Below are 13656 nucleotides of genomic sequence, written 5' to 3'. Positions count from 1 at the left end.
GACACTGACACCTCAGTCAAAACCCACATATAAATTTTGATTCCCCCAAAACTTAACTACCAATAGCTTATTGTTGACTGAAAGCCTTATCAACGACATAGTCAATGAACACATATTTTTATATGTGTTATATACTGTATCATTACAATAAGGTAAGCTAGAGAAAAGAAAATATTAATAAAATCTTAAGGATGAGAAAATACATTTATAGTATTGTACTATATTTATTGAAAAGAATCTGCCTGTAAGTGGACCCACACAGTTCAAACCCATGCTGTTCAAGGGCACTGGGTGTTACATATAAGTAATGAATCACTAAATTCTACTCCTGACACAGATAATACACTATATGTTAACTAACTAGAATTTAAATAAAAACTTGAAACAAAAAAGAAAAATAACAACAAAAAAGGTTCAATTGTATTTAGATCATATTTTTATATCCATTCTGTGAATCTCTGCCTTTTAAATGAAGTTCCAAAATGTATATTTTATGTAATTACTGTTAAGACAGAATTTACATCTATTTTGCTATTTGTTTTCCACTGTCCTTTCTTTTTTACATCTTTATTCTTTGCTACGGCCTTTTTTGATGGGCTAAATAGATATTTCATAGTGTTCTATTTTTTCTTATTGCTTATTTTTCTGTTTTTTAGGGCTTTTTTTTTTTTAAAGATTTTATTTATTTATTTGACAGACAGAGATCACGAGTAGGCAGAGAGGCAGGCAGAGATAGAGAGAGGAGGAAGCAGGCTCCCTGCTGAGCAGAGAGCCCGATGTGGGACTCGATCCCAGGACCCTGAGATCATGACCTGAGCCGAAGGCAGTGGCTTAACCCACTGAGCCACCCAGGCGCCCTTTTAGGGCTTTTTTTAATTGAACTTTTAATAACAAAGTTATTTTGGTTTCTCTGGAAAGTATAGTTAAAATCTTAAACAATACAACTCAGATTAATACTAGAGCAATTACAATACCGCACAAGAACTTTATTTCCGTGTAGCTTTAGTCCCTCTCTTCTTTTGTGTTTTTATTGCCATACAATGTGCATTTTTATATACTGTAAGCCCCTTGCCACAGATTTATAATTGCTGCTTTATGCAGATCCCTCTTAAATCAGATAGAAGGAAAATGGAGATACAAACTAAGTACACAAATACTGTCTTTTATATTTACCTATGTAGTTATTTTTACTAGAGTTCTTGATTTCTGCATGTAGATTCAAATTACTGCCTGGTGTCAACTTCATTTCAGTCTAAAGGACTCCCTTTAGTATTTGTTGGAGAGCAAGTCTGCTGGTGATGAAACCTTTCTGGTTTTGTTTATCTGGAAATTTCTTAATTTCTCTCTCATTTTTGAAAGATACTTGTATTAAATACAGAATTCTTAGTTGACAAAACTTGGAATATACCATCCCATTGTTTCCTGACCCTACCATTTCTAATGAGAAATCAGCTGTTTGTCTCAATGAGAATCCCTTGTACATGGTGAGTTGCCTCCCCCTTCTACTTTCAAGATTCTCTTTGTCTTTGGCTTCAGGTCATTTGATTGTTACCTCATATGTGTGTGTTTATCCTATTTTGAGTTTGTTGTTGGATGGTAGATTAATGTTCTTGGAAAATACAAGCCACTATCTCTTCAAATACCCTTTCTGCTTCTCTATATTCTCTCCTGCTGGAACTCCCATTATGCTCCTGTTGGTACTCTTGCTGGTATTCCACAGGTATCTGAGGCTCTGTTCATTTTTTTTCTTCATTCATTTTTCTCTCTGCACAAATAGTACCATCTGGAGGATTTATAAATATCTAGTACCTAGTATTTGCTGAAGATTCTAATCTAAAATAGTCATTAATTTTATCACATTTTTTCCACATCTGTTGAGATGATTCTACGGATCTTCTCACTTATTCTACTAAGGTGATAAATCACATTGATTAAATTTTTAACACTATAACAATCTTGCATTCTTGGAACAAATACAATTTGGCCAAGTTGTGTTACTCTTTTGAATGTTACTGGATTAAATTTACTAATATTTTATTTAGGATTTTTATATCAAAATCATCCTGTAATTCTTTCTTGTAAAGTTTTTGTCAGGTTTTAGTCTCATGGTTATACAATCCTCACCTTTTCTTTTTCTCTTGAAAAATTTTCCCTTCAATATTTTGTAAATTCACCAGGGAAGACATCAAGCCTTTAATTTTTTAGATAAGGCTTTAATTAGAGAATTAAATGAATATAAAAAGAAATGTTCAAATTTTTATTTCCTCTTGTATAGGTTTTGATAAGATCTTTAATTTTTTATTTCATCTAAAATTTCACTTTTATTGTCATAAAGCTTTTATAAAAGCCTCTTATTTTAATTTCAATTTAAAAATTATAGTAATTTTCTCATTCCTCATATGGATAACTTTTTCTGCCTCTCCCTCTCTCTCTCTCTTGTTCTTGACTTGTTCATAATTCATCAAGTTTTTAAGTCTTTTCAAAAAATAAACATCTGGCTTTATTGATTGAGAAAACAGAATCAGATTGCAAGGTCAAATGTACAAAAATTAAAGATCTTATCTGGTTTCACGTTTTATTAATAACTGAAAGGATACAAGTAATTATGAGATACTGCAGAAAACTGGAGAAGTTCAGGACTGTCAGTATCACTCTTTAGGCCCTTTCTTACTGTATTCAAGTGCTCTCTGCTTGATGCATAACATACGATTTCTGTAAGTAATGCATTTAGCCATCATTTACATAAAAGGAAACTACTTTGGTCATGACACTTTATATTCGAATAGCCACACAGCTTGTGCAAGATTTTCCAGAAAGCAGGGCACCTGGGTGGCTCAGTTGGTTAAGTGTTTGCCTTTGGCTCAGGTCATGAATCCAGAGTACTGGAATCAAGCCCCACATTGAGCTCCCTATGCCGGAAGCCTGCTTTTCCTTCTCCCTTTGTCATTATCCCCACTGGTGCTCTCTGGCTCTCTCTATCTCTCTAGCAAATAAATAAAATCTTTTTAAAAGTTAAATTAAATTAAAGGATTTTCCAGGGGGAGGGGAGATTTTCCAGAAAGCCATGCCCCATAAACCCACAGAATTCTAGGTTTGTTTTCCATTAGTAATTCTAGGTAAATGAGATAAATCCTGCTTCAAGCATTCCATAGCATCCTGCTTCAAGAATTTCCCCCCTGGTAAATACCATGAGTGTGTTTCCCAAGAGCTCATTAACATGTTTCTATAGTCTTTTAACTGAATCAACTAACCCTCTTGCCCAAGGCCTGTGTATAGAGATAAAATGTGTTGCTAACAAGCTTCTAACTCTTTGCTTCCCAGTCCAACCTATGATCTCAGTCAATATCTCCTTTCTACATATTCTCATGCATCTTTTAAAATTTAGCTCATAACACTTTCAACAATAAATTATGTAGAAAAATAATCCTACTAATACTTTAGTGACCACCAGATTGGCCACATTAAATACAAACTTAGAAATTCTGTGAACAAAGCATACCACTCATAATTAGTAATCCCTACAAAAATCTGAATATTTTTTGCAGCTCAGTTAGGCTTTTCTTACATTATCCAGTTATTTAAAATGTTTTTACATATTAATGGAGCCATTTCATACAGTTTTAATTTCTCTAAGAACAAATTCACTTCTTTTTTGCTAAATCAAATTCCATGGGCATCAAATCAACGTTACAAAATATGTTTCATCAACAAACTCACAAATCCTTTGTTCTACCAGAAAGCTATGTCAGGAAGATTAGTGTTCTACCACCATAAAGCTAGTGAACTTACAGGATCATTCTCTCTTCCTTCCCAACAAATTTTCCCATGCACTACGTATTCCTAGTGACTGGAATAGTAATTGGAGGCCACCTTTTATTAAATTCTGGATTCCTACTGGTGTGTGTGTATATAATCAGATTCCAGATATCATAGTACAGGTTTAGTTTCATACACTGGCTTCCAAGTATCATTGTGTAACACTATCCATCTGCCACCCCTTCCCTAATAGGATCAACACAATCTACTTCCTCTATCTGTTCATTCCCAAACAATCAAACCACAGGGGAAATAAAGCTGACAGATATATCTGTGGTATCAGGCCATTACAAAACAATAAAGGCAACATTGTGAAATAACATCCTGCCATAAATTAAGCTTACCATAATGTTCCTATAAAAACCTCCTCTTTGCCTTGGACCTCTAGCTCTTCTGGCCATTAGACTTTACAGACACTGGATTATGTAGTGATTAAAATTGTCAATATGTTTTCCTGCATAAGGTGCAAGTTTTCTCCCATCAACAGTGATAGATATGGTATTGCATTATAGCAATTACCCACTTTCTCCACTCACTACAGTTTTACCTTATCCCAACCCAATTTCAAGCCACAGTCTATCTCCTGCAACAGAGAGCCCTCTGGTGGCCCTGTTTGGAGGAGCAAATCTTTCTCATCATGATTAGCCTTTATAAACTGATAAAGCAAGGTGGTAATTAAATAACAGTGCTAATTAAATCACCAGATCTTTTGTTGCCATTGGACATTGATTGTTTTGTGCAATTTGGGGAAAAGGTTTCACAAAAAAAGTATTGCATGGCCCTATTAGATTATCAATTGGCTCTGTTCTATCCCAAATACTGCTCCATCTGGTATGTCATAGCATTTCCCAGGAATGTCCTTTACATACCTCCAGAGGAGAAAAGTCAGAAATATTGAGCCATTATATCAAACCCAAGTTGGATTCCCTCAGGTCTGACTGGGTTTTATTTCTGCTTTCCTAAACACATTCATTCTACTTCCACATCTGGTATATTCAAAGGAGCAAATGAAGTTCTGCCAGCTCTGGAAGTCAGCAATAATCTACCTTCCATTCTATCTGTAAGATTAGCAATTTATCATATCCACTTGTGACCACACAGAATGTCTATTATGCAACATTCTATCTCGTGTATGATTTATTGGTAGTGTTTCTCAGATCATCTGAAAAATGACCACATGGTAAATATAACCTATAAAGCCAAACTATACCTATAGTCATCTACCCATGAATGGAGTTGTCAATGTGTAACCTCACTTCTTTTCTCCAAATTATCCAGTTGGGGGTTTTAGGTAGAGCCTGAGCAGGAAGGCAAGTTCACTACTATGGAGAAAACAAGTTCACAGGATTTCTCTAGTAAGTCTTTCATCAGTAGCCTATGAGAGAAGTGGTAATAGTACTAATTCTTTTTCCAAAGTTGTCTCTTGAAAATAGCATGATTTTCTTCTCTGGAATTAGGATCGACTTATAAGTGTTTCTACATGTTTCCATTTATTACTATTTTTGTCCCACAATCTCTCCCTATCACCAGATTTCCCAGCTCAACCATACTATTTTTCCACATGGCTGAATATGACAGCAGTTGTGTTAACACATCTTTAGGCACACACCCAGGCAGATATCCTAAGCTCTGATAGGGAAAGAATCACAGTATTGAACTTGTCATTTGGTAACTGGGCTACATTTGTAGTTATCTGTAATTTAGCTACATGAGATGAAGATATGGTCCACCCTAAAGTACCTGAGAAATACATGTTTTCAAATTTAATTGAAAAGATACTATGTCTGGGGCACCTGGGTGGCTCAGTGGGTTAAGCCTCTGCCTTCAGCTCAGGTCATGATCCCAGAATCCTGGGATCAAGCCCCGCATCGAGCTCTCTGTTCAGCGGGGAGTTTGTTTCCCTTCTTCTCTCTCTCTGCCTGCCTCTCTGCCTACTTGTGATCTCTGTCAAATAAATAAATAAAAATCTTTAAAAAAAAAAAATAAGAAGAAGAAGAGAAAAGATGCTATGTCTTGGGCATCAGTATTAGCTTCCATCAATACACGTAAGTTTAAACACATAATGATGCTCATAGGGTCAGGCAACACCAAAGAAAAATGTTGTGAAATGGTGAAGATATAAACTGTGGAATTGCATAATTGTTCATCCCATTCTATCCTACCTATCCTGCAAATACTTCTAGTGGAGTCATTAATGGCAAAGGTTTTGCAAGTTTATATATCTGAAAGGACTCACAAGACCTAGGAAAGCATTCTCATATAATGTATTTAAGACCACTGTTAATGTGAAACAAAAAACAGGATACAGGAAAGCACTGAATATTCTATAAATGTCCAAACAATCTCCCATGAGTCCTTATTCACAGAGAGAAATAAGCTTCATCTCCTTTTGAACCACCAAAATCACCATGAGATAAGTCCTGGCTTCAGGAAAGCAAAGGCAGAAGTTTGTAATAAGGTGTTTATGTCCTTCTGGTCAAGCCAGTTATGTTGAGTAAAGGCCATTGGTAAAAAAATAATTCTTGGTGTGTTTGGGACTATCAAAGGAGTTTGGGACTTTGCAAAAATGACCAAAACTCCCAGTGATCTTAACCTAGCCAAGAGTCAAAGCCCAGCATAACCAGAGATCGGGCTAGACTTTCCTGTTGTGTAGTAAATGACTCATATACAGTGCACGCTCAGACTCTTGGTCAAGACTACAAATCACTCATAGTCATTCTTTCTCTTGCATATTTTGTACCATTTATAGGACAGGGGAAAAACATACAACTTCCAAAATGCCCATTACTTATATCATCAAATAAGAGATGGGTATTGTTTAGATAAGCACTTGAGTTAACCAAATATTCTACCACAAACTTGTTGACAATCATGCCCCAAGTTGAAGGACTATTCTATCACACTACTGAAATTAAACTTTTATGAAAAGTATCAATATGTTGATTTAGTATAACAATTAATTGATTGTTAACTAATTCCAGTTCCTTCTCTAACCAGATTTCATTGTATGACTATCATGGAAGGTGTTAATTTAATTTCCTAATAAATTTAATCATTAATAATAGGATTATAGATTTTGTGGAAATCAAATTAAATCTACCAGTTATACCAGTATTAAACCAAATAACAGTAACATTATTATTGATTGGTTCCCTCATTAACAGCAATTACTTCTTACTACTGAATTAATTTTCACTCAAATCCTTCATTTGATGTAACACTGGGTTTTCCACATCTTCCTGTCATCCAGGACCCCTGAAGCAAACTGCATTAACCTGTAGCTCAATCCACGAAGTATATTTATATTTTCCTCTTCAATTAGTTGACCTCTATGAAGCTACTTCCCAGACTGAGTGATGGCTCTCCACACCAGAGCCGCCATCTATAAGCTAAAACTGCTTGTTAGGAATCCACCAAAAATTGGTCACAGAGTAGGATCTATTCAGCTATGAGAGTAAGTAACTCCTCAGAAGGATCTAATAGGGCTCAAAGGCAAGGCAGTCACTTGTTCATGTGTGCAATCGGTTCCCTCTTTCACAAATCCTATATTTATATTTTATTTAATAAAAGAAATTTTCTGTTCATTTCCCTATTAGAATAATTATCTGATATAACCCAGGACTTATGGGTATTTCACATCTCATAATGTTATATCCTTCAGTAAAAATAAAAGCAGTTTCAGGTAAAGTCCAACAACAAGCTAGCAATCACCTTATAAACAGTGTACACTCTTTGGCTGTTTGAGACAACTTCCTAGTTCAAAAGCCCACTGATGCATCTCTAGGTGGCAATTCTGGCATCCCTTACTGAAGGCATTACTAGGAAAGAGAATTTGTTCTCCTGATTCTCTTTTTAGGAACAGAGAAGCATCACCCAAAAGAAATCTCAAAGTTTTTCTTGTCTCCCATTGGTCAAAATTTTGTCACATGCCAGCCCTTAAATTGATCACTGAAAAGAGGAGGACATTACCATAATTGTTTTAGACTAATCCAGGGTCACAACTGTGGCCTGGGGATGGACCACACTTTCCTCTGAACACCTAAGGAAATGGAGTTTCCTTAGAAAGAAAGAAGCTGGGAAATAGCCAACTGTGGGTGACAGTGTCGGCCACACCTAATGTGCCTCCACTGACTGCTCTCCATACATCTCTAATCAATCTCTTTCTCTCCCCTTGCCCCACACTTCCTTCTTAGCTCTGTCCCCTGGCATTTCAACATACCAAGTTTCTCCCATCCTAAAAAATATTCACACATATGCTGATGTTCCACGTAGTGACTAATTTCATTCTTGTAACAACTCTATGAAATAATGTTATCTCTATTTTGCAGAAAAGGAAACTGACACATGTGGAAGGTAAATAACATAGCCAAGCTCCCAAAGTTAGCCAGGATTCAACAAATACTAGCCAACAGTATCACAATAGTAGAAAATACAAAAACTTCTCTCAATTCATTTCAGAAAAGTATTTTCTAAGTAAGTTCTGTATAACACATTCATCAGATGAACGTTTACACAACTTTTCAGTATTCTTCCCAATAATGTCAATTTATATAGGGCTCTTTTTCAGACTCTAGCAAGTGAAATGGCATACATAGAGTCTTGCAAATAGAAGAACTATAAATACATCATCGCTTTGATGTATTACTTCTCTGGGAACCTACCACACCCCATTCATGTAGAGGATGTCCCTGCTCCTCAGTCTGAACATCTACTTGGTCTTCCTTCCACTCTGCAGGAAATTTTCAGAGAGAAAATTTCCAAGATAATGTTTAGGCAGATCTCTCAGATTGGAGCCAAAGGTAGGAAAGGAAGATAAATGTCCTCCTTTTTTCTGTGGCTCTCCTCATGGTCACTGAGGCATCTGGCATCTGTCTGAGGAATGTGTCCTGCCTGCCACTGCTGGGAGAACCAGAGACTCTACATAATCCCCCAGAGTCTCTATCAGCACCCCCATGCCGATCATTCCCAGTGCATGAGACACATCACAGAACCAGTGTCTACCTGGTACCACAGCATAATTGTTAGAGCTCGGGCTTAGAATTAGATCCTTGTATTTAAATCTAAGCTCTACCAATGGTTAGCTTCTCGGATCTTGACCAACAATGCTCACAGTGAACATTGACCTCTTTACACATAAAACAGAATTGGCAGTACTGTCTTCTTGGGATTATATAAGAATTATATAAAATACCATACTTAGCAGAGTGACATTAATTTATTACTTGTCAGTCCTCATTGTGTCCCTTTTTCCTTTATTCCTACAACTTTTTCAGGGACTCCCAACTTCACTGTCAGATTTCTTTAGTGGTGACATATCAAATTTTCATAGAAAGATTTTAAAATTATAATGTCCTATGAATCAGTATTTGCTACTTTAAATAGATCTTCTTTACTTTCTGTATGTGTACAGAGTCTAGCAACCAAAAGACTAATGAATATGTATATATATATTACTAGTTGAAACAATTCTTGCCAGAAATCCAAACAAACTGGTCACACCATGAGCTTTGATATCTTTACAGAAAATAACAGACAGCAGTGAATCTCTGCTCTTTATCTTATAGAACCCTACTACAGTCCTCTGACAGGTACCATTATCAACCCCTTTTTACAAATGTGGGAATTCAGGTATAAAAAGGCTAAGGAACTTGTCCAGTGTCACACAGTTAGCAAATAGATGGGCCAGCAAAATTTTTCTCTTCAGCATGATTCAGATGTCTATTATTAAGAGCACCTTCTCTAGCCTACAGGTGTAAACCATTGGGGCTTTAGCATTAGAATAGCATTTTTCAATGGCTTAGAGGTTATACTGTGTCATCTTCCTCAACCCCTCCCCTCCCCGAGAGCTCTGTGAGATAGGTATTATTAAGGCTATTTTATAGACTCTGACTGGCTCATGCACCCATGCCCCAGTGAACAGAACATTCTGTGCCTTTCATCCCAGGCCCTAGGACCACTTCCTAAACACAATCATAGAGGGGCTGCTAACCAAGCTCAGCTGGCTCTCCCCCACCCCTTTGGTCACAGATGTCATTACCCCCAGAGAGAAATGATAAATTGACCTGGCCGCCATCTTGGTTGAAGATGCTAATATTAATCCTCTGGTAGCTCAGAGATTGGAGCCTCCCTAACACCTAATACCCATTTTTAAACTTCCCTAATGGGGTGCCTGGGTGGCTCAGTGGGTTAAGCCTCTGCCTTTGGCCCAGGTCATGATCTCAGGGTCCTGGTATCATGCCCTGCATTGGGCTCTCTGCTCAGCAGGGAGCCTGCTTCCCCCTCTCTCTCTGCCTGCTACTCTATTGTGATCTCTCTCTGTCAAATAAATAAATAAATAAAATCTTTTAAAAAATAAAAAAATAAATAAAACTTAAAACCATCCATGAAAATATTAATAAAGATGGACCCAGGAAGACCACATAAAAATAACCAGCCACACGTCACAGAAGCTGTTTGGTTCTGAGTTTCCAACATGGCTGGATCCAGACTCCCAAGGACCAAAGAAAATAACTCTGGGCTGAGCACAGGCTTACTAAGAAAAAGACTTGTAAGAGCTAACTGCAGTTAACTTGCCTGCTACTTCAGGGACCTTGCATTTGTTGCTGATTGTGTGCTGCTCTCAATCCCTAATGTTTGTGCTTTAATAAAGTATGCTATTTTCATAGCTTTATATTAGTGTGGATCTCAGATCAAGTAGTCTTTACAATATAATTCATCTTGTCACCAAAACAAACAAACAAACAAACAAATGGCAAATGTGAAGTACGGTGGGTTGGAGAGAGATGTCTCCCTAGTTGTTTAGGCTTTCCCCTCAATTTCTTATGAAGTCCAACTCTTTAGAAGCTAAGTGAAGAATAAGGGTCTGGGGGCACCTGGGTAGCTCAGTGGGTTCAGCCTCTGTCTTCAGCTCAGGTCATGATCCCATTGTACTGGGATTGAGCCCCTCATCAGGCTCCCTGCTCAGCAGAGAGTCTGCCTCTCCATCTCTCTCTGCCTGCCTCTCTGTCTACTTCTGCCTACTTGTGATTTCTCTCTCTGTCAAATAAATAATTTTTTTTTAATCTTTAAAAAAAGAAAAGAATAAGTATTTCACCTGGGATACATGGCATGGCACTCACAGGAAGGTGTGACCCTAGAATCCAAAAGTAAACCCAGATGATAAACTCAATTATTTAGGAAGTCTCTGTCAGCAATAATTTTCAAGGAACTAAGTGACCAAAAGAAATAGACCTAAGATAAAAATGGTTGAACTTGCAGAGCAATTGCTGGGAATGGGTAGTGACAGCATCCTCCATTCCAAGTGTGTTCTTAGAGAAGACACCTGTTCTGGAATGAATCTGTTACTTCTTCCTCAAAGGCATCAGACAGGTAGGTACACTGATTTTTTTATTAGTAGTTGGTTCTCAAGGTAATACTAGGTCCCTAAGGTGAGTTAGATTTAAATATGTGTACCTACTTTCACAGAATTTTATGCATAATGACTATATTTAGTCTATTAAAAAAAGCACAGTCACTCAGGAGATTATGAACCCACACCAGAGATAAGAAAATAATATTACTTTTACTAAATTTTTTCACTGGTTATGAAGGTAATCTACTATAGAAAACTTGATTCAAAAAATTTTTTTAAAGAATATAAAAATGCCCTTAACTCGTAACTCAAGTAAACACTATTAATCTCTATAGTGTATTTCTTTACAAATACCAAATACCAAATGTCATTTTGGACATTTTAGATCATAATATATAAACTGTTTTATATTTTGTGGTTTCCACTCAATATTATATTGGAAGAAAAATCTTTCCACACTACAAACTCTTGAAATAACTTTAATGTCCACCTGATATTTCATTACTATAATTCACTTAATTATTCATATTAATGCAAATATTTGGAACATGCTCACTTATTTATTATCATCAAAGAATTATGGAATACAACCTGCACGATTAATTTTTATCCATTTTTTTAATCTGGAATAGATTCCCAAACTGAAGGAATACTAGACATAACCAGTTATAAAGCCCTTATTACATGGAGTCAAACTTCTTTCCAGAAGAATTTATATCAACACACAGTCACCGGCCCTGGATAATGTAACTATCATAAATCTTGGACAACCCGTCAATCAAAAGCATTTCACTATTTAAACATACTCCTTTGATGACTATGCCCTTATTTTCACAATGGTATGAGTAGATCTTTTTTGCAAAAACCATTTGCATAAAAATGGTTACTTATTGTACTTGTTTCAAGTATTTTTCCAGTGTGTTGCAGAACTTTATGTAACTGAATCCATTAATTTGTCCTGTTTCTCATACCATTGTATCTGCTTTAGATGCTCTTCTTCAGCCAGAAATTACATATAAACTTTTTTTAATTTCTCTTTTTGAACAAATCTATATCTTATTTGAAGGCGTTAATATACTCTATTCCATCTCTTTGTGTGTGTGTGTGTGATAGCATGAATATCCAACCATGTGTAATTGTAGGAAGGGCTGTGCATTTGTAAAACTCATCATCTGGATGAGTGTGTGTGTGTGAATATGTTTGTCTGTCAGTCAGAGGGTGAAGAGGCAATGTGTTCATTATAACTAGTAATAAGGCACAACTTTAAGTCTGAGTTTATCTGCCTGGAGTTGCCTTCAGTCTGAAAGAAAGCAATTCTGACAGAAATGATTTGCTTGATCAAAATTCACCTGCCACAATTGCAATCCCTGTGCTATTCATAGACAAATCAATTATCCAGATGACAAAGTGGATTTACGAACAAATGAACAATGTGACAGAATTCATCCTGCCTTGCCTGACACAGAACCCAGATGTGCAAAAACTCTAGTGCACTGTTTTATAATCATCTACTTTCTCACTGGGGTAGGCAACATACTCCTTGACATGACGATCAAATCCAGCAGAGCCCTGGGCTCCCCTATGTATTACTTTCTGTCTTTCCTGTTGTTTGTAGACAGCTGCTGCTCTTCTACCATGGCTCCCAAAATGATACTTGACTTGCTCACGGAAAAAAAAAAAAAAAAAAAAAAACCTGTCTCCTTCAGTGGGTGCATGACTCAGCTCTTTGCAGAGCATTTCTTTGGAGGAGTGGAGATCATCCTGCTCACAGTGATGGCCTATGACTGCTACCTCACCATCTGCAAGCCCCTACACTATAAGACTGCAAAGAACAGGCAAATGTGTGGCCACCTGGTAGCCATGGCCAAGGCTGGGAAATCTCCTCACACTCTGGTTCAAATTCTTTTTAAGGTCTGGTTGCCATTCTGTGGCTCCAGGGTCAATGACCACTTCCTCTGTGACCTCTTCCCTCTACTAAAACTCTCTTGCACTGACACTCACATTTTTGGACTTTTTGTTGCTACCAACAGTGGGCTGATGTGTCTCCTCTTTTTTTCTATTCTTGTTACCTCCTATGTCCTCATCCTTTACTCCCTAAGAACTCACAGTAATAAAGGACTGCATAAGGCCCTTTCTACCTGCATCTCCTCTGTTACCATAGTTATCCTATTCTTTATATCCTGCCTATTCATGTACCTTTGGCCCATGGTCACCTTTCCCATTGACAAACCAGTGGCAGTGTTTTATACCATATTAACACCCATGTTAATAAACTTTTAATCTATACCCTCAGAAACTCAGGGGTGAAAAATGCCATGAGGAAGCTCTGGAGCCACAGTGTAATCTTGGGTAATAATTCATGTGACCAGAGAATAATCAAAAACTTCATTCATATATTAAAAACAATATGACTCATAGAAATAATGATGATCTTGACGTCAAACTACGTGAGTTTAGTGAGTTTAAGTATAGTGTGCTCCCCCCTTGCT

The 13656-nt window shown here is 36.9% G+C and overlaps 1 protein-coding gene across 1 annotated transcript; it reads left to right on the top strand.

Moving 5' to 3' along the window:
• Positions 1 to 12712: 12712 nt before the first annotated feature.
• LOC309872996 (olfactory receptor 4C5-like) lies at positions 12713 to 13447 on the top strand (the record flags this gene model as incomplete). The annotated part of the gene is made up of 1 exon (XM_082747966.1): positions 12713 to 13447. One exon carries the CDS (start codon positions 12713 to 12715, stop codon positions 13445 to 13447), a length of 735 nt encoding a protein of 244 aa, XP_082604092.1.
• Positions 13448 to 13656: the final 209 nt, after the last annotated feature.

Source organism: Mustela nivalis (assembly GCF_964662115.1).
Source record: "Mustela nivalis genome assembly, chromosome: 9".
Taxonomy (NCBI): domain Eukaryota; kingdom Metazoa; phylum Chordata; class Mammalia; order Carnivora; family Mustelidae; genus Mustela; species Mustela nivalis.
Note: the sequence above shows the minus strand (reverse complement) of the source record. Positions and strands in the feature narration are given on the sequence as shown.